Consider the following 23114-nt stretch of genomic DNA (forward strand, 5'->3'; position numbering starts at 1 on the left):
CCAAAGCCACGTGGTTACGTTAATGTGTACCAAAGCCACGTGGTAACTTTAAAGTGTACCAAAGCCACGTGGTTACTTTAATGTGTACCAAAGCCACGTGGTTACTTTAAAGTGTACCAAAGCCACGTGGTTACTTTAAATTGTACCAAAGCCACGTGGTTATTTAAAACTGTACTGTGATTAGTTTAAGGAATATTGGACACAATGGTTACTTTATAACTGTACTATTGTTAGTTCAGAGACTATGAAGTCCACGTGGTTACTTTAAAAACTTATCAAAGCCATGTTGTTACTTTAAAGGCCTCGACACATAAGAAGCATGGCATTCTTGCTTAAACCCAGCAAAAATTTGGTAGGCAAATGTCATTACTTTCTGCATTACCAGGTAATGAGTACTCATTACCCTCCGCATTATCACACACTACATATGTAACAGTTAACACATAACTAGTTACATCCCTACTTACCATTTACTTACAAAGTAATGAGTATGGTGGCACAGAGCTAGTGTGTCCGACTACAAATTCTAGAGTTGTGTGTTCAAAGCTCAGCGTCGGCATGTGTGTTTTTTGTTTACAAAATTGCAAAAACATGTTGATGTACATGGATGAGTTAAACCAACCCTTGCTGTTCGAGCGAGTGGCCTAGTGTGTAGTGTGTTTGGCTACAATTCAGAAGTTCGTGTGTTCAAAACTAGCATGTATCGAATGAAAAAGAAAAAAAAAACAAAAAATGTGTAGTGTTGAATTTGAATATAATTTCACCTCAATTTTTTCTAAAAATAGAACTATGCTTTTTAGCTTCTTTTCGACTGCCGGTATGTGGTTAAGTATGTACTTAAAAAACATATTTAAGGAAGTACTTCCGCCCTATGACATCCCCATGTAAAAATAATGACTTTTACGGTATATTTGTAAGTAGTTACTACTGCCAAATTTTACTGAATAAAGTCATTACTTAGTAATGACTTTTTTTGCTGGGAAGTACAGTACACATTGTCAGTTTTGAATGACGATTTTTTGCAATTATCGATAACTGTCCAACCGTCCAGCAACCACAAAGTATTTCGTGGTTGGATGATGAATGACAAAAATTAACGGCCACACTAGCAAGCAACAACAAAACTGTCATTCAAAACAGACAATGTGTACCCAGCTTAAGTCATATTTGGTAAATGACTAAATACCAAGATCGACCTAATTCAAATGTGATTCTGAAATCTTTTTATTAGGTCGAACTTGGTCTTTAGTCATTTAACTGATATGACTTAAGCAATAATGCCATGCTTCTTATGTGTCGAGGCCTTAAGAACTTATCAAAGCAACTTGGTTACTTTAGAGGATATCAAAGCCACGTGGTTACTTTAAAGACTATAAGAATCCAATGGTTGCTTTAAAACTGTACTGCGGATAGTTTAAAGACTATGAAGAAGTCCGCCTGGTTACTTTGTAGACTAAGAATTAAAAAAATAACGTTATATGGTTACTTTTACACAAACAAAAAACACGTGGTACATTCAAAGTCGACCAGTTCAACTTGCACACTTAAAAGACTATTTACACTACGTGATTTTTTTAAAGGCTATTTATACTATGTGATTATTTAAAATACCATTTACACAACGTGATTATTTTAAAGATTAAACATGCCACGTGGTCACTTTAAATACTATTTACACCACGTGAATAGTTTATAGAGTGTTTATGCTACCAGGTTTTATTTAATTATTGAAGACATGGGTTACATTAAAGGCTATTAATGGCACGTGGTTACTTTAAAGTTTATCGAAGTGGTTACATTAAAGGATATCAAAGCTACGTAGCTACATTAAAGACTATCAGAGTCACATGGTTACTTTGAAAGATACCAAAGTCATGCGGTTACTTTAAAGGATATCAAAGCCATGTGGTTACTTTAAAGACTATAAAAACCCGTTTGCTTTAAAACTGTACTATGGTTATTTTGAAGACTATGAAGTTTACGTAGTCACTTTTTATACTAAGAAGACACGGTTACAAAAAAAAAGACAAGTTACAATAAAAATAAAAAGACACGAGCTAAATTTAACGACAACAGAAATCGGACACAGTGGTCTTAAAGAAACGATGATCTTAATCAAATTATTGGAATTATATGCAACTTGCCTGGTGTGATTCAAAGTTCGTATAGGGATGTTGTCATACTTTGGAATGTTGCAAGACTACTGTCGTCACAATAAAGTAGCAACGGAGGCTACAATGTAATAAGAGTTTGGAATGGCATTTGAAGAAAAACTCATCAAACACAAAATTATACAGATATTTTGATGAAATTTGTAAAATGTAACGATTGTGTGGGTTCGAATCTTTCATATTTCACTTGCAAAAATAAACGACCATTAGGCTCAATACCCAAAGTTTTTGTAAAAAATTGCATTTGAAAGAAGAAAAGTTGGATGACAGAGAAGCCGCTCCACAGTCGATATGTCTAAAGAGCCTCTACCAAAGGCGAAACATGCATGTCAAATAGTGGTGGTTGTGTGGGTTCGGCTTCGGCTTTCCTTGCAAAAATAAACTTGCAAAAATAAACGGTCATTAAGCTCGATTCCAAGGAGAAATTAATTAAAATTAATATTAAATATTCGTCCTACATTTCAAGTCAACTGATAGAGACGCAGGCGAGAAGGTCATTTGGTCAGTTCTTTTAATTTTGGGAATTGTAAAAGTTCTGAACTGCTCTCATAACAATTGTGGGTAAAAAGTGGTAAAACTAGAAGATTGTTGCACGTATAGAAGCAGAGCCTGTTCCAACCTTAAGAGTAGTAGAGAGTTTTAACATAATTTGGTAACAGAATACATACATTTTTACATTCTCGACGAACATTCCCGAAAGGACAATGGATACTTCTCTCATATCAATAAGTGATTCATATTATCTCAATGATCTGGGGCCTCCTTTTTATCACCGAGTCGGAACGACGTGTCTAACGACACAACTTGTAGAGTATGTATGTATAACTTGCCTGAATATACTTAGGAAATGTTGCCTACATTACGGAGAAGGGTTGTTGCCACCGATGAAAAGGTGATGTTTTGTGTCTCGGGAATCAAATCCGAGTATTCAGTGTGCAAGGAGAGTGTGCTCACCATTGAAGCACTGTGGCAGGGTTGACAGCATAACTATGTAAAAACAAATCCGTACCAAACCGATAATATCAAAAGTGGAATAAAAAATGTCGGTGCATTAAACCGGGGTTATTATGATTATAACCTCTCTAAATCGAAAGCATGGAAAAATCCTAGCAAAGAGCGATCTCGTTTAATTTTTCAAATTGTATTTCAAATATTTGCACATTTTACTCAGGGTGTCCCACAAAATGTTTTCATTACGCAATTATGAAACATAAAACTCTCATGGTCTACCTAGAAGCAGATCTGGCATGTACGTTGAATGTGGATGTTAAAATTTATTCGTAGAACACGAAAAAGTTATACAATGCAGAGTTTAGTAAAAAAACTAGGAAAATATCTAACAACTTCGCTTCGGGGAAAATAAGCTAAACCTTTCTTGATGTTTTTTAGGTTAACCAGGAAAACGACATGCTTTTGGGCTTTGATAAGCATCTTTAATAAAAAAACTTATTGTAGAAAAATTAATCAAAGACTTTTTTAGTTAAAAAATCACAAAAATATTCGCCACGGCATAAAGTCGGCATCAAAGTTTTTTTGAATTATTTTAAACTCATTTCTTTTTTATTTTCACTTACAGTTGTTAATTGCAACCATGTTGTTTTTTCGTTAAAAGGCTGGTTTAAAATCGAAGGCTTTGTTAATTTGTTTCACAAAGAAGGCACTGTTGTTTAATTAGGATTTGATTTCTATTAATTTCAGTTAAACTGTGATTTTTTTATTTGCAATACTTAGAACACTTCGAGTTGAGTTTGGTAAAAATAATAATTCTTTGTTTAAAATAAAATTCCCTTAGAGTTATGTGTTTTGTAGTAGAGTGCTGGCCGGATAATGTTCTTTTTTTGTGTGGTGTTCTTCTTTGGTAAGGTTGTTATAGTTGATTAGAGCAGACACGACAGACACGACGATTTGAAGCTGAATACGGTAACCAAGCGACTGTTGCAATCGAACTGAATTGCACGGTAACAGCAAATGTATGACAAGAAGAAACGGAACGAATGAAACGTGGTGTGTCGAAATGCCGCACACAAATACCACAAACGACGACGATCGAACTATAACAACAATGTACGTATATGTGGAACAACAACACCAATAGTAAAATTTACTACAAACTGCACGGCAACGACTGCGACTACGACGACTTGATGTCTAGATTTAAAGAAAAAAGTTGCCGAGTAATCGAAAAAATCTACAAAAACCAACAACAAGGATTCCAATACACCGACCGAATAAGGCTTACTAATGGCCCGACAATAACAACAACAAGAATAACAACAAACATCAATTTGGCAAGCAAAACATACATAATAAAACTGCTATAGTCAAATAATGGCAGCAACAGCAAAAAAAGTATTGCATATTTTTTGGCTACATTCCATATAACATTACTCGAACGAGAAGAGAAAGAGCCACACCAATGCAACGACGATGTTACGATGTTATGCGGCCAGAGATGGGAATTTAGAATTATTAAAAAGAAGAGAATTTGTATTCGTTTTCTAATGCAACCGAATGAGTCGCTTACTCCACATGCGACAGAGATGAATGAATGGTGGTCGGGACATAATTTCGAAATTTTAGTGAAAAAGACCTAAAGTTGGATAGTCATAATTTCGATATTGTTGTGAAAAATACAATGTTGTATTTTGTGGCATACTTTTTGGCTAAGTTCCATATAATATTAGACGAAAGAGAGCCACATCAATGCCCTGGCGGTGCTATAAAGCCGGTCTCAGAGTTGGGAATTGCAATTTGATAAACCAAATGGACTAAAATCTTAGTAATTTTAAAGGGACCCGAAGAGAAAGAATGGATGGAAGGAATTAATTAATGATACGAATTGAACATACTCACGAGCTAAAAATGTATTATGTGTTGCATATTTTTTGGCAACATTCCACATAACATTACTGGAGTGAAACAGCTATACAAGCAATGCTATACGACATTTTGCAGGAAAGTGTAATATTTCACAACATGTTTTTTATAAGGCTTTAGACAGAATGGCGTCTTGATTGGTAGACTCCTTAAATAGGGTAGAAGACTTTTAAGGACTTTTAAACATAGAATACCGCTTTAAGGCGTCCTCTAGGCATGGAAAGGGGCTCTTATACAGACAGAACAACTCCTAAGATAGAAGAGCTTTTAAGAGGGTCTCCTAAAGAAGGAAGAAGGGATTTTCGGTGCATACTAGAACTCGTAAAGGTGTCTTCTATAGATAGAAGTCATCGCAAAGGGGTCCTGTATAGACAGAAGGCTCCGTAAAGGGGTCTTCTATAGATAAAAGACCACGTAAAGGGGACTTCTTTAGATAAAAGACCACGTAAAGGGGACTTCTTTAGATAGAAGACCTCGTTAAGGTGTCTTCTAGACCTAGAAGACCTCGTAAAAGGGTCTTCTAGGCCTACAACACCTCTTCAGTGGATAGAAGACTTCGTAAAGAGATCTTCTATGGAGAGAAGACCTCATAAAGGGGTATTTTAAATATAGAAGACTACGTAAAGGGGTCTTCTAGACCTAGAAGACTTCGTAAAAGGGTTTTTAGACCTAGAAGACCTCTTAAAGGGGTCTTCTAGACCTAGAAGACCTCGTAAAGGGATCTTCTAGACCTATAAGACCTCGTAAAGGGGTCTTCTAGACCTAGAAGACCTCGTAAAAGGGTCTTCAGGACCTACAAGACCTCTTCTGTGGATAGAAGATTTCATAAAGGGCTTCTTTTATAGATGGAAGACTACGTAAAAGGGTCTTCTAAAGTTAGAAGATCTAGTAAATGGGTCTTCTAGACCTAGAAGACCTCGTAGAGGCGTCTTCTAGATATAGAAGACATCGCAAAGGGGTCTTCTAGACCTAGATGACTTCGCAAAGGGGTCTTCTAGCCCCAGAAGACATCGTAAAAGGGTCTTCAAGACCTAGAAAACCTCTTAAAGAGGTCTTCTAGACCTAGAAGACATCGTAAAGGGGCCTTCTAGTCCTAGAAGACCTCTTCTGTGGATATAAGATCTCATAGTGGGGTCTTCTATAGATAGAAGACTACGTGAAGGGGTCTTCAAGAGTTAGAAGATCTAGTAAAGGGGTCTTCTAGACCTAGAAGACCTCGTAAGGCGTCTTCTAGACATAGAAGACATCGTAAAGGGGCCTCCTAATCCTAAAAAACCTCTTCGTTGGATAGAAGATCTCATAAAGGGGTCTTCTATAGACGGAAGACAACGTGAAGGGGTCTTCTAAAGTTAAGGAGTCTTCTAGACCTAGAAGGCCTCGTAAGATGGTCTTCTAGACCTAGAAGACCTCGTAAGATGGTCTTCTAGACCTAGAAGACATCGTGAAGGGATCTTCTATACCTAAAAGAACTCGTAAAAGGGTCTTCTGAGCCTGCAAGACCTCCTCTGTAGATAAAAGTCCTCGTAAAGTGATTTTCTATGGGTAGAAGACCTCATAAAGGGGTATTCTACAGATAGAAGACCACGTAAAGGGATTTTCTGTGGATAGGGGTATCTCATAAAGCGATTTTCTGTGGATAGGGGTATCTCATAAAGGGATTTTCTGTGGGATCTGCAGATAGAAGACCTCGTAAAGGGGACTTCTAAACATAGAAGACATCGTAAAGGGGTCTTCTAAACATAGAAGACATTGTAAAGAGGTCATATAGACAGATGACCTACTAAAGGGTTCTTCTATAGATAGAAGACCTCTTAATGGGCGCCCGCGTAAAGGGGACTTCTATATGTAGAAGACCTCGTAAAGGGGTCTTCTATAGCTAGAAGGCTTCGTAAAGGGGTCTTTTAAACATAGAAGACATCGTAAAGGGGTCTCCTATAGACAGATGACCTACTAAAGGGTTCTTCTATATATAGAAGACCTCTTAATGGGCCTCCTATAGATGGAATATCTTCTAAAGAGATATTTTATAGATATAAGACTTACTAAAGGGGTCTGCTATAGTTAGAAGATCTCCTAAGTGGATTTTCTATAGAAAGAATAGGGGGGCTTCTTTCTATAGAAAATCCAATGGGTCTTCTATAGATGGAAGACCTCCTAAAGTGGTATCCTATAGACAGATGACCTACTAAAGGGTTTTTTCCATAGATAGGAGATCTCTTTAGATAGAGAACCTCGTAAAGGGGTCTTCTACAGTAGAAGACCTCGTAAAAGGGTCTTATAGGCATGAAAGACACCATATAAGGATCTTCTAGATCTAGTAGACCTTGTAAAAGGGGTTTCTGGACGTAGAAGATCGTGTGAAGGGGTCTTCTGTTGATGGAAAACCTCCTAAAAAGGTTTATTATACATAGAATACCTCCTAAATGGGTCTTCTATATTTTTCTATAGATAGAAGACATCGCAAAGGGGTCTTCTATATTTTTCTATAGATAAAAGACATCCCAAAGAGTCTTCTATAAATAGAAGACTTACTAAGGGTGTCTTCTATAGATGGGAGACCTCCCGTAGGGGTCTTCTATAAATAGAAGACAATCTTAAGGGTCTTCTATAGGTGCAATATATCCTAAAGGTGTCTATAGGTAGAATACCTTCTGAAGGTGTCTTTTATAGGTATAATACCTCCTAAAGAGGTGTTCTATGCATAGAATATCACTTAAAAGGGTCTTCTATAGATAGAAGACTCCCTAAAGGAGTCTTATAAACCTAGAATATATCGTAAAAGTCTATTCGAGATCTAGAACACCACCTAAAGAGGACTGCTACAGAGACGAGAACTCTAAAAGTGGTCTTCTATAGATAAACGACTCCCTAAAGAGGTCTTCTACAGATAAATAAAGAATAATGAATTCTCCACATAAAACATTTCATAAAAGCCTTGCTTATATAAAATAGCTCTTCAATATGTTTGTGATACAAAATTTCCATCTCTGTCTTTCACTGTTATACGAGTTTTCCATTTCTTCCAACAAATAACCTATTCCTAACCATTTCTTCATTCATAAATTCCATATCTGTCCTCCACTATTGTACAAAGTTTCCACCCTTGACTTACATAAACATTAACTTTTAGTTTTCCCATCTCTGAACTATTAAGGGGTGACTTAAATAAAAACTTTGTGGTGGTGTTGGTAGTTAGTGATAAAGAGTAGCATTGGTCATTCGTCGCCGTCGTCGTCGGTTGCTATAGTTCGTAAAAAAGTTCGTTTCGTTTGTGCCGCAATCGACTTTTACGAAGTTATGATGGAGTTCAATGAAGCAAATGTCCTTCACAACAACAACAGAAATGTGTTATAATTTTGTTGTTATTTTTATTGCCAAAAAAAAAGAACAGTCAGTCGTAAAACAGAGTCATTCAAAGGGTGTGGTGGTAGATAGTAAAGAGGTTGATTGTTCATTTCATTTGTTATTGTTTCTTTTAGTGAATCCTTATGGGCAAGTATAGTCCAACCCTTTTAGTTGCCTATACGGTGGTCAAGCATGATTGATCATGCCTACAAACAGATGTTTTACAATTGTTGTTTAGTCGTTGTGAGCACATAGGTCGTGACCATTTGCCAGCGATGAAGTTATTGGGTGTTGATGCACAGAATTTCATAGCAAATGCCACTTGAAGACAGCTGGAAATGGAGTATTGTGAGGTAATAAACAAATTGAAAAAGAAAGGAAATTGAAATGGAATTTAATAAACAACATGTACATAGTTCATAATAACACAATTACAAAAGGGACGCAAGTTTAAGAAATCAGGTAGTAAGGGTATATATGGATTTTGAGAAAATATTTGAATTGTGGATTTTTAAAAAATAATTTTTGAAGAAGTGTATTATTTAAAAATATATTTTAAATGTTATTTGAAGACGTGTATTTTTTAAAATTATTTTAAAAATATTATTTGAAGACGTGGATTTTTTATAAATATTTTAAAAATATTATTTGAAGACGAGGATTTTTTAAATATATTATTTGAAAACGAGGATTTTTTAAATATATTATTTGAAGACGAGGATTTCTTAAATATATTATTTGAAGACGAGGATTTTTTAAATATATTATTTGAAGACGAGGATATTTTAAAAATATTATTTGAAGACTTGGAATAAAAAAAAAATACAAAAATATTATTTGAACACGTGGGTTTTTTATAAATATTTTAAAAATATTATTTGAAGACGTGGATTTTTTAAAAAATATTTTTAAAATATTATTTGAAGGCGTGGATTTTTTAAAAAATATTTTTAAAATATTATTTGAAGACGTGGATTTTTTAAAAATATTTTTAAAAAATTATTTGAAGACGTGGATGTTTTAAAAATGTTTTTAAAATATTATTTGAAGACGTGAATTTTTAAAAAATATTTTTAAAATATTATTTGAAGACGTGAATTTTTAAAAAATATTTTTAAAATATTATTTGAAGAAGTGAATTTTTTTTAAATATTTTTAAAATATTATTTGAAGACGTGGATTTTTTAAAAAATAGTTTTAAAATATAATTTGAAGACGTGGATTTTCTAAAAAATATTTTTAAAATATGATGTGAAGACGTGGATTTTTTAAAAAATATTTTTAAAATATTATTTGAAGAGGTGGATTTTTTAAAAAATATTTTTTAATATTATTTGAAGACGTGGATTTTTTAAAAAATATTTTTAAAATATTATTTGAAGACGAGGATTTTTTAAAAAATATCTTTAAAATTTTATTTGAAGACGTGGATTATTTAAAAAATATTTTTAAAATATTATTTGAAGACGTGGATTTTTTAAAAAATATTTTTAAAATATTATTTGAGGACGTGGATTTTCTAAAAAATATTTTTAAAATATTATTTGAAGACGTGGATTTTTAAAAAATATTTTAAAAATATTATTTGAAGACGTGGATTTTTAAAAAATATTTTAAAAATATTATTTGAAGACGTGGATTTTTAAAAAATATTTTAAAAATATTATTTGAAGACGTGGATTTTTAAAAAATATTTTAAAAATATTATTTGAAGACGTGGATTTTTAAAAAATATTTTAAAAATATTATTTGAAGACGTGGATTTTTAAAAAATATTTTAAAAATATTATTTGTAGACGTGGATTTTTAAAAAATATTTTAAAAATATTATTTGAAGACGTGGATTTTTAAAAAATATTTTAAAAATATTATTTGAAGACGTGGATTTTTAAGAAATATTTCAAAAATGTTATTTGAAGACGTGGATTTTTTAAAAAATATTTTTAAAATATTATTTGAAGACGTGGATTTTTTAGAAAATATTTTTAAAATATTATTTGAAGACGTGGATTTTTTAAAAAATATTTTTAAAATATTATTTAAAGGCGTGGATTTTTTAAAAAATATTATTAAAATATTATTTGAAGACGTGGATTTTTTAAAAAATATTTTTAAAATGTTATTTGAAGACGTGGATTTTTTAAAAAATATTTTTAAAATATTATTTGAAGACGCGGATTTTTTAAAAAATATTCTTAAAATATTATTTGAAGACGTGGATTTTTTAAAATATTATTTGAAGACGTGGATTTTTTAAAAAATATTTTTAAAATATTATTTGAAGACGTGGATATTTTAAAAAATATTTTTAAAATATTATTTGAAGACGTGGATTTTTTAAAAAATATTTTTAAAATATTATTTGAAGACGTGGATTTTTTAAAAAATATTTTTAAAATATTATTTGAAGACGTGGATTTTTTAAAAAATATTTTTAAAATTTTATTTGAAGACGAGGATTTTTTAAAAAATATTTTTAAAATATTATTTGAAGACGTGGATTTTTTAGAAATATTTTAAAAATGTTATTTGAAGGCGTGGATGTTTTAAAAATATTTTACAAATATTATTTGAAGATGTGGATTTTTTAAAAATATTTTTTGAAGTCGAGGATTTTTTTTTTTAAATATTTTTAAAATAATATTTGAAGACGTGAATTTTTTTAAAATATTTTAAAAATATTATTTGAGGACACAGATTTTTTTTAAAAATATTTTAAAAATCTTATTTGAATACATGGATTTTTTAAAAATATTATTTGAAGACGTGGATTTTTTAGAAATATTTTTTGAAGGCGTGAATTAAAAAAAAAATATTTAAAAGACATTATTTGAGGACATGTATTTTTAAAAAAATATTATTCCAAGACATGGATTAAAAAAAAAATAAAATAAAAAAAATTTTATTAAAAATATTATTTTTAAAAATAATATTATTTGAAGACGTAAATTTTTTTTTAAAATATTTTAAAAATATTATTTGAAGACGTGGATTTTTTAAAAAATATTTTAAAAATCTTATTTGAATACGTAGATTTTTAAAAAATGTTTTTAAAATATAATTTGAAGGTTTTGATCTCAATCAAGGAACTCATCGCCGGAAATGCATCTGAGGTGGCTACTGCAGTTATTCTGTTGCACTATTGTTCTTTGGATCTTATTTTTCTCAGTTTTTTATGTAGTCGTATAAGTGTTGACACAACTCATACGCACCAATAACCCACTCATAAATATAACCAATCTCAAAACATAATTTTAAGTTCCGAATGGACTTTCAAATAGGCTTTTTCCATTTCCTCTTAAATTGTCCTGTTTCTTTATTCTTTAATTGCAGTTTATTATATTTGTTTTTATGTTTTTTTCCTTTATTGCCACACAGAACATAAAAGAATTCTCTTCTTTTCGTCCCTGGACAGAAAATTATAATTTCCGTTGTTGAGCAATTTCCGCACATCCGTTAGATAATAAAAATATCTACTACATACACATATGGTAGATGCATAGATGTGGAACATATACTCATATGGGTATGGGAACACTAATATGATTTCCATATCCATTTTGTTGTTGTTGTTGCAAACAATGTCCTTCCACATATATATTGTGCTATATGAAAGAATGAGGATTCAGACATTGACGGAAGAACATGGTAGAAAAAATTCATTTACACACACATAAATATTTTTGTTTTGTATGGGCTTTAAATAAATAGGAATTTTTCACACATACTATGTGCAAAATATTTGCAATTCCATATTACGAGGCTAGTGGTGGTTCATATGCTATGATATTTAATTTTTTCAAAACATGTTTGTAGTTTAGTCTAGCGTGGAGAATAGAAAGTATGGCACGGGGCTTTCTATAGCCATTATTATATTTCCATGGCAACTTGAAATGTATGAGGGACAAATATAATTGAGTTAGCAAGGGGTAGTTATCGATTAAACAATGGACACGAAGGTTTCCATTTGTCCTCTCAGAGGCAAAATATGAGATTACAGAATTTTTGCTCTTTGTGGCAATCTGAGCTAGAATAGGATAAGAATGGAATGCCATCTATCGCTCTCTTGGTGTTTAGCACAGACTACATGGTTATTTGTAAAGGTTCGTGTCTTGGGTTATTTAAGTACTGCCATTTTATAATAGATGGCGCTCATCTAATTTTCAGGAATATATTTAAAGACGAGGATTTTTAAAGAAAATTTTTAAAATACTTTTTAAAGGCAGCAAGAATATTTTTAAAATATGTTCAAAGCACCAAGGATATTTGAAACATATTTTCAAAGGCACCAATACGTAGATTTTTAACGAATATTTTTAAAATATTTTCAAAGGCGCCAATACGTGAATTTTTATAAAATATTTTCAAAGGCACCCAGACGTGGATTTTTAAGGAATATTTTTAGAATATTTTCACGAAAATTTTTAAAAATTTTAAGAAATATTTTTAAGGGTTTTAAGGAATATTTTTAAAATATTTTCAAAGCCACCAAGACGTGGATTTTTATGGAATATTTTTAAAATACTTTCAAAGGCACCAAGACGTGGATTTTAAGGAATATTTTTAAAATATTTCTAAAGGCACCAAGACGTGGATTTTGAAGGAATATTTTTAAAATATTTTCCAAGGCACCAAGACGTAGATTTTAAGGAATATTTTTAAAATATTTCTAAAGGCACCAAGACGTGGATTTTGAAGGAATATTTTTAAAATATTTTCCAAGGCACCAAGACGTAGATTTTAAGGAATATTTTTAAAATATTTCTAAAGGCACCAAGACGTGGATTTTGAAGGAATATTTTTAAAATATTTTCAAAGGCACCAAGACGTGGATTTTTAAGGAATATTTTTAAAATATTTTCAAATGCACCAAGACGTGGATTTTTAAGGAATATTTTTAAAATATTTTCAAAGGCACCAAGACGTGGATTTTTAAGGAATATTTTTAAAATATTTTCAAAGGCACCAAGACGTGGATTTTTAAGGAATATTTTTAAAATATTTTCAAAGGCACCAAGACGTGGATTTTTAAGGAATATTTTATACTTTCAAGGAATATTTTCAAAAGCACCAAGACGTGGATTTTTAAGGAATATTTTTAAAATATTTTCAAAGGCACCAAGACGTGGATTTTTAAGGAATATTTTTAAAATATTTTCAAAGGCACCAAGACGTGGCTTTTTAAGGAATATTTTTAAAATATTTTCAAAGGAACCAAGACATGGATTTTTAAGGAATATTTTTAAAATATTTTCAAAAGCACCAAGACGTGGATTTGAAAAGCATATTTTTAAAATATGTTAAAAGGCATCAAGAAGTGGATTTTAATGAATATTTTTAATTTTTAAAGACCATTCTTTTAAAGAACCTTGTTGCGTATGATTTTGTTCATCACGTATTCTCACATAAGTTCATTAGGTTCACTGGGGCGTATGCTTCAGATAGCAATCATCCACCACCATGGACACACATTTCTACTAGCTGAACAAATGTTTTTTCTTTCTCTAACCCCTTAAGCCAGGTTAAGCTAATGCCACATTCTAATGCCACACATAACCCGCAAGAAAAATAACATACGGAAAAAATATCCTTCGGAATTAGCAAATAAAAGTCCTTGCTAACGTTGCATAGTTGTACGAGACGTTGTCACCGTTACGAGCTGGTAGTACTTGCCAAACATGTCATGAACAATTTGAGTAAATTTATAGTTTCAACGACCAAATCAAATATGGCATGACTACCCCACCGCAGAGCCAACGATGAAAAGAAGACAAAGCAAGGGAAGTAGGGTTAGAATGGGTTGGGTCATAACCCTACTTAGCAAAGCCGGCAATCAGTTGTCCCTGACTACGACACACAACGATTGCCTCTGCTACAAAATAATGGGTCGGCGACATCAAATAAGAAAATCGAACAAAAATACTCACACCGAAGAAAAGTAGAAAATAAACAGGCGAGAAAAATAACATGAAAGCCATAAACGATAATGGCAACAATAACTGTAATAGGGTAAGAAGGAGACATAGAGAAAGAGGAGAGGAAGAAAATTGTAGAACAGCTAAAAAATTGTTGCTATTGCAGCTGGTGAATCATAGCCCTAGCCGAGTAGACACTTTCAAGCTCATCGCACACAAACACCGGCGTCTAAACGTTTTGTCGTCATCAAAATCAGTTGTGTATAACGGTATAATGCAGACATTTTTTTAACTTTTTTTATTTTGGTAAAGTTATTGGGAATTTTGTTTTGCAGGCAACTTCGTAACTTCTGCCATTGTAGTAGAAAAATATTGGAAGCATGCAATACTTACGGCGACTCTACTTTTTTGAAATAGTACGAAAGAGAGTTGTTGAAAAAGGGGAACACTTACCTAAAAAGAAAGAGAAGAAGAAAAAGTAATGATTAATTATCATAGTTTATATTTAATGGAAACGGTTTTAAAAAAATATTTGATGAAAATAAATTAAAACTTTTCGTTTTGGCATTTTATTGAAAAATATCTGTAGCAGCAGTAGAAATGACAATAGCCTCCATCCATAATTTGATGGTGGTCGGTTGGTCGTATTGGATAATGCATTTGTCTCAGTAATGGCTAAAAGTTTTCTGTGATTAATGTTTGCTTTTAAGGAAGATGCGAAGACAATTCAGATATATGATTGCCAACAAATGACATCATTAGTGTGAGATAGTGCTATGGGGCGTATGAGTATGGTTCTTAATGATACGCCACAGGGAACAATTGGCTTTAAGTTTAACATTGAGGAGGACGGATTCTTTCTACATAAAACTATATAATCGCTACTGCAGATATTACAGAAGACTTCAATTCGAACTTATTTCGGCAGATAAAAATATTTATGCATTTTTAAAAAAATGTGTCAGAGACGTGGATTAAAAAAAATGTTTTTCAAGTCTCCCCAAAGGCATGGATTTTTTAAAAATATTTTTTCATGCCTCCCCAAATGCGTGGATTTTTTAAAAATATTTTTCATGCCTCCCCAAATGCGTAGATTTTTTAAAAATATTTTTTCATGCCTCCCCAAATGCGTGGATTTTTTAAAAATATTTTTCATGCCTCCCCAAATGCGTAGATTTTCTAAAAACATTTTTTCATGCCTCCTTATAGGCGCGGGTAATTTAAAATTATTTTTTCATGCCTTCTCAAAGGCGTGGATTTTTTAAAAATATTTTTTCATGCCTTCTCAAAGGCGTGGATTTTTTAAAAATATTTTTTCATGCCTCCTCAAAGGCGTGGATTTTTTAAAAATATTTTTTCATGCCTTCTCAAAAGCGTGGATTTTTTAAAAATATTTTCCATGCCTTCTCAAAGGGGGTGGATTTTTTAAAAATATTTTTCATGCCTTCTCAAAGGCGTGGATTTTTTAAAAATATTTTGTCATGCCGTCTCAAAGGCGTGGATTTTTTAAAAATATTTTTTCATGCCTTCTCAAAGGCGTGGATTTTTTAAAACTATTTTTTCATGCCTTCTCAAAGGCTTGGATTTTTTAAAAATATTTTTCATACCTTCTCAAAGGCGTGGATTTTTTAAAAATATTTTTCATGCCTTCTCAAAGGTCGTGGATTTCTTAAAAAATATTTTTTCATGCCTTCTCAAAGGGCGTGGATTTTTTAAAAATATTTTTCATGCCTTCTCAAAGTGCGTGGATTTTTTAAAAAATATTTTTTCATGCCTTCTCAAAGTGCGTGGATTTTTTAAAAATATTTTTTCATGCCTTCTCAAAGGCGTGGATTTTTTAAAAATATTTTTTCATGCCTTCTCAAAGGCGTGGATTTTTTAAAAATATTTTTTCATGCCTTCTCAAAGGCGTGGATTTTTTAAAAATATTTTTTCATGCCTTCTCAAAGGCGTGGATTTTTTAAAAATATTTTTTCATGCCTTCTCAAAGGCGTGGATTTTTTAAAAATATTTTTTCATGCCTTCTCAAAGGCGTGGATTTTTTAAAAATATTTTTTCATGCCTTCTCAAAGGCGTGGATTTTTTAAAAATATTTTTTCATGCCTTCTCAAAGGCGTGGATTCTTGCGAATATGTGTCTTCTTTCTTCTTTTCGGAAAGATTTTCCCCTTATATATTTGCCAATTAAGCGGAACACAAAGATATTCAATTTTATACAAAATTTATTAAGGAACAAAAACAATTGACAAATTGAAATTCAGAACAACACTACTAGACGACATGCAATAGAATCGATAGAATGAAAAAAAAATATTTGACATTTTCAAATTACAATACACAATATTTTTCAAAGAAGAATATGTTTGTTGAAACAATTTAAAGCAAAGTATTTTGATACAAAGTGTTTTCCCAACACTCCACCACAACATGCATATTCTTTACATTTTGAGTTACTTCAAATTGATTAAATTGAAAAATTTCTGATGTTTCGATTTCGCTAGGTTCTTTGTAAATATGTCGGCAACCATATCATCTGTTGGACAATAAACCAATTTTATTGTATTTGATTTTATTAGATCCCGGATATGATGATACTTGATGTCCACATGCTTTGTCCTTTTATAATGAACCGGGTTGGATGCCAACTGCAAAGCTCCCTGATTGTCAACGTTGATAGTAACAGTTTCTTCGTTCAGAAATCCAAGTTCGCGTAGTAATCGGCTTAAATATACAGCTTCCTTTGATGCGTTTGAAGTTGACACATACTCTGCTTCCGTACTACTCAAAGCGACTATATCTTGTTTCTTGGACTCCCAGGAAATCACACAATTTCCAATAAAAAATACTGATCCGGAATATGACTTCCGATCTGTAGTGCATCCGCCCCAATCAGCATCTGCGTAACCAATGAGTTTACCATTTCCACAACTAAAGTGCAGTTTCATACCTTTAGTTCCTTTCAAATATCGTAAAATATGTTTTGCTACTGTCAAATGTTCCACGTGTGGATCCTTATTTCTTTGCGAAAGCTTGGTAACCGAATGGAGTATATCAGGGCGAGTTGTCAGAGCCAAGTACAGCAAGGAGCCGATCAGAGATTGATATTCGGTGGGATCTGTTTTTCTGCATTCACCTTCACACTTACTTTGAAAACCAGGAGTGAGTGGTACTGAAACTGGCTTACAGTTCTCCATACCGTACTCTTTCAAAATTTCATTTATAAAGTTAGTTTGACATATTTTAATCTCACCAGTTTTTCCATCTCGTTGAACTTCCATTCCCAGGAAGTGCTCTAACAATCCTTTATCGGTCACTTCAAAATTGGTTGCAATTTCCTCCTTCAGTTTCAAAATTTGTTTAAGCGTAGGACTTTATTTTTGTTCTTCTCATCGATAAATCCTTCTGGCTGACGCATATAGATTTCTTCATGCAAATCTCCATGTAAATACGCGGTGACAACATCTAGTTGGTGCAAGTGCATTTTATGTTCTACTGCTAATGCAAGTATCATTCGAATACTTGAATATCTTACCACAGGCGAAAAAGTTTCATTGTAGTCTATGCCGAATTTCTGACTACAACCTTTAGCGACTAGCCGTGCTTTATATCGCTCCACCTGACCGTTCTTATTTTTCTTTGCTGCGAAAACCCATTTGCAATTGATTGGCTTACATCCAGGCGGAAGATCCTGCATTGTCCACGTATTCTTTTGATGATGCGATAGCATCTCATTCTCCATGGCTTGCTTCCACTTGGCACATAATTTACTGGATATTGCTTCTTTGTATGTTTTAGGAATACTATCCTCCACCACATTATTCAGTAAGTTGTATTCTTTTCGGGGACGACCAGGTCTACCATTTCGAATAATCTTAGGTCTACCTCGTCCTCTTCGGGCATCTGTAGGTTCAGGATTTTCTTGATCATCTGAAGAAGTAAATCCGAGAAATTCTTCTGTTTCTTGAAAACTGTCATCCGAACTTGACTGTTCCTCATGGATTTCTTCATTAGTCTCCTCTATTTCTCCTTCGACAGATTCCTGGGTTTCTAAGTTTTCCGATGGCACATAAAAATACATTTCTGGCACTTGCTCTTGAGATTTTTCTAATGTTTTATCTTCATCAAAGATAACGTCTCGTCTTTCCACAACTCTCTTAGATTTGTAATCGTAGAGCCTATAAGCTTTAGATACTAATGAATATCCAACCATGACCATTCTCTCGCCTTTTTCTTGAAACTTCCAAGTTGCCCTTTTGTTCAGCGCAACAGCTTTAGAACCAAAAACTCTCAAATGATTAACATTTGGTTTCCGACCAGACCATACCTCCATTGGAGTAGTGTTTTCCAAACTTTTTGATGGACTTCTATTTCTTAGATATGTTGCAGTAGCAACCGCTTCAGCCCACAAATTTTGATCGAGTCCTGATTCAATAAGAAGGCAACGTCCCATTTCAACTAATGTGCGATTTGCTCTTTCCGCTACACCATTTTGTTGTGGGGTGTAGGGGACAGTTAATTGCCTTTTAATACCATTGGTTTCAAGATACTTGTTAAATTCGTTGCTAAGGTATTCTCCACCATTATCGCTTCTCAAAGCTTTAATTTTGCAACCCGTTTGCAACTCCACCATGGTCTTAAATGCTTTAAACTTCTCGAAAACTTCGGACTTGTTCTTCATGAAATATGTGAATATCCTACGGGATTTATCATCAATAAATGTCACGAAGTACTTTGATCCACCAACTGAATCAACTCTCATCGGACCACATACGTCCGAATGAATCACTTCTAGCAAGTCCTTTGATCTTCTCTCCGATTGTTTGGGAAACGATGCAACGTGTATTTTTCCAGTCATACACACATCACATTTGTCGCTACAGTGGGAATTGAATGTCATACCTTTGACCAAATTCTTTGAGCATAATTCTTTCAGACTCTGGTAATTTAGGTGTCCAAATCTTCTATGCCATAAACTATCGGAAGTGTTAATCGAACAAATTTGGTTACTTACAGGTTGAGCATCGAAAACGAACAAACCATTTTCCCTGGCAGCTCGCAATAACATACGGCCTTCATCCGTAATCATAGCACCATCTTTGAAAAATTTCACGGAACATCCATTTTCAACCATCTTGTTAACGGAAATAAAGTTTCCATTCAATTCTGGACAGTAAATGACATTCTTCAGCTTAATATTTAATCCTTTTACTCGCAATTCGACGAAACCTTTTCCTTTGGCTTTGATGACTTTCTTGTCGGCTAACATTATGGTTTGATCCGAATCTTCAAGACTTGTAAAATAATTCTTCAAGGAACACATATGGCTTGTTGCCCCACTGTCAACACACCATTGCGTTGAATTATTTTCTGTTTGCGCTCCGGCAGCAACAGCGATCACTGTGAACGATTTGTGTCCACCATCTTTGAACTTGCACTTGTTAGCGTAGTGACCCTTTTTGCCACAAATAAAACATGCACCTTTTTCTTTCTTTTGATCACTTTTCTTACCATCATTCCTTTTTCCTTTTACACCAACAGCCCCAAATGCTTGCTGATTTGATGATATATTTCCACTCGTACCTTGTTCTCGCCGATCCCATTCTTCCAATAATTTCTGTTTTAACACCATAAGGGTAGGAAGATTGTCCCTTGTTTCCATGGCTATTACAAAATTTTCATAATCCTTTTCCAAACTTGACAATAGGATTATTACCAAAAGTTCCTCCTGGATTTGAATCCCAGCTTCTGCCAGTTGATCTGAAATGCTAGAGAATTTGTTCAAATATTCAGACATATTTTTGCTGTCCTTCATGTTGACATTTAACAGCTTCTTATACAAGGACACTTTTTGCATAGGTCCACTAGGCTTATACACATCTTTAAGCTTTTCCCAGGCATCATTTGACGTACTGCAATTTTTGATGTAGTTCAGTTGGGAAGGCTTCACACAAAGAGTCAAAGAAGCAAGAGCCTTTTCATCAACATCGTCCCATGCTTGCTTTTGTTCGGCAGTCCAACTCGAAACTTTCTTTAGATCACCATTTACATGTTTCCAGCATCCCGAGTGAATGAGAACACTGCGCATCTGCACTGACCATGTCTCATAATTGTGTTCATCTAGCTTCTCAATCTGGAACATTGGAGACGACGCCATTTTAATTGTTTTCTATGTTCTTGCGTTAACCACACAATCCAATTCCGCTTAATATTGACCACAACGTTCTGGGCCCATAACCTCTTGGGAATATGTGTCTTCTTTCTTCTTTTCGGAAAGATTTTCCCCTTATATATTTGCCAATTAAGCGGAACACAAAGATATTCAATTTTATACACAATTTATTAAGGAACAAAAACAATTGACAAATTGAAATTCAGAACAACACTACTAGACGACATGCAATAGAATCGATAGAATGAAAAAAAAAATATTTGACATTTTCAAATTACAATACACAATATTTTTCAAAGAAGAATATGTTTGTTGAAACAATTTAAAGCAAAGTATTTTGATACAAAGTGTTTTCCCAACATGGATTTTTTAAAAATATTTTTTCATGCCTTCTCAAAGGCGTGGATTTTTTAAAAATATTTTTTCATGCCTTCTCAAAGGCGTGGATTTTTTAAAAATATTTTTTCATGCCTTCTCAAAGGCGTGGATTTTTTAAAAATATTTTTTCATGCCTTCTCAAAGGCGTGGATTTTTTAAAAATATTTTTTCATGCCTTCTCAAAGGCGTGGATTTTTTAAAAATATTTTTTCATGCCTTCTCAAAGGCGTGGATTTTTTAAAAATATTTTTTCATGCCTTCTCAAAGGCGTGGATTTTTTAAAAATATTTTTTCATGCCTTCTCAAAGGCGTGGATTTTTTAAAAATATTTTTTCATGCCTTCTCAAAGGCGTGGATTTTTTAAAAATATTTTTTCATGCCTTCTCAAAGGCGTGGATTTTTTAAAAATATTTTTTCATGCCTTCTCAAAGGCGTGGATTTTTTAAAAATATTTTTTCATGCCTTCTCAAAGGCGTGGATTTTTTAAAAATATTTTTTCATGCCTTCTCAAAGGCGTGGATTTTTTAAAAATATTTTTTCATGCCTTCTCAAAGGCGTGGATTTTTCAAAAATATTTTTTCATGCCTTCTCAAAGGCGTGGATTTTTTAAAAATATTTTTTCATGCCTTCTCAATGGCGTGGATTTTTTAAAAATATTTTTTCATGCCTTCTCAAAGGCGTGGGTTTTTTAAAAATATTTTTTCATGCCTTCTCAAATGCGTGGATTTTTTAAAAATATTTTTTCATGCCTTCTCAAAGGCGTGGGTTTTTTAAAAATATTTTTTCATGCCTTCTCAAATGCGTGGATTTTTTAAAAATATTTTTCATGCCTTCTCAAAAGGCGTGGATTTTTTAAAAATATTGTTCATGCCTTCTCAAAGGGCCTCGATTTTTTAAAAATATTTTTTCATGCCTTCTCAAAGGGCCTCGATTTTTTAAAAATATTTTTCATGCCTTCTCAAAGGGCGTGGATTTTTTAAAAATATTTTTCATGCCTTCTCAAAGGGCGTGGATTTTTTAAAAATATTATTCATGACTTCTCAAGGGGCGTGGATTTTTTAAAAATATTTTTCATGCCTTCTCAAAGGGCGTGGATTTTTTAAAAATATTTTTCATGCCTTCTCAAAGGGCGTGGATTTTTTAAAAATATTTTTCATGCCTTCTCAAAGGGCGTGGATTTTTTAAAAATATTTTTCATGCCTTCTCAAAGGGCGTGGATTTTTTAAAAATATTTTTCATGCCTTCTCAAAGGGCGTGGATTTTTTAAAAATATTTTTAATGCCTTCACAAAGGGCGTGGATTTTTTAAAAATATTTTTCATGCCTTCTCAAAGGGCGTGGATTTTTTAAAAATATTTTTCATGCCTTCTCAAAGGCGTGGATTTTTTAAAAATATTTTTCATGCCTTCTCAAAGGGCGTGGATTTTTTAAAAATATTTTTCATGCCTTCTCAAAGGGCGTGGATTTTTTAAAAATATTTTTCATGCCTTCTCAAAGGGCGTGGATTTTTTAAAAATATTTTTCATGCCTTCTCAAAGGGCGTGGATTTTTTAAAAATATTTTTCATGCCTTCTCAAAGGGCGTGGATTTTTTAAAAATATTTTTCATGCCTTCTCAAAGGGCGTGGATTTTTTAAAAATATTTTTCATGCCTTCTCAAAGGGCGTGGATTTTTTAAAAATATTTTTCATGCCTTCTCAAAGGGCGTGGATTTTTTAAAAATATTTTTCATGCCTTCTCAAAGGGCGTGGATTTTTTAAAAATATTTTTCATGCCTTCTCAAAGGGCGTGGATTTTTTAAAAATATTTTTCATGCCTTCTCAAAGGACGTGGATTTTTTAAAAATATTTTTCATGCCTTCTCAAAGGGCGTGGATTTTTAAAAATATTTTTCATGCCTTCTCAAAGGGCGTGGATTTTTTAAAAATATTTTTCATGCCTTCTCAAAGGGCGTGGATTTTTTAAAAATATTTTTCATGCCTTCTCAAAGGGCGTGGATTTTTTAAAAATATTTTTCATGCCTTCTCAAAGGGCGTGGATTTTTTAAAAATATTTTTCATGCCTTCTCAAAGGGCGTGGATTTTTTAAAAATATTTTTCATGCCACCTATAAGGGCGTGGATTATTTAAAAATGTTTTTTCATGTCTCCTCAAAGGGCGTGGATTTTTTTTAAAAATGTTTTTTCATGCCTCCTCAAAGGGCGTGGATTTTTTTTAAAAATATTTTTTCATGCCTCCTCAAAGGGCGTGAATTTTTTAAAAAT

General features: G+C 32.7%; 1 protein-coding gene across 13 annotated transcripts in view; it reads right to left on the bottom strand.

Annotated features, from left to right (window-relative positions):
- stai (stathmin) overlaps positions 1 to 23114 on the bottom strand; it is a 517066-nt gene that overhangs the window by 30083 nt on the left and 463869 nt on the right. Inside the window, exon 1 of one of the 13 annotated variants that reach the window (XM_073967540.1) lies at positions 3746 to 4713. The exons of 11 other annotated variants lie outside the window; for them this stretch is intronic. In XM_073967540.1, the coding sequence (XP_073823641.1) occupies positions 3746 to 3764 (19 nt within the window). In that variant the 5' untranslated portion in view covers positions 3765 to 4713. Of the gene's footprint in view, positions 1 to 3745; positions 4714 to 23114 lie in introns of those variants that run through there. One more of the 13 variants, XM_073967533.1, reaches the window with a different exon arrangement.

The sequence above is a fragment of the Musca autumnalis genome, unplaced genomic scaffold (assembly GCF_047663935.1).
Source record: "Musca autumnalis isolate F117 unplaced genomic scaffold, ASM4766393v1 scaffold_2, whole genome shotgun sequence".
In the NCBI taxonomy this organism is placed as follows: domain Eukaryota; kingdom Metazoa; phylum Arthropoda; class Insecta; order Diptera; family Muscidae; genus Musca; species Musca autumnalis.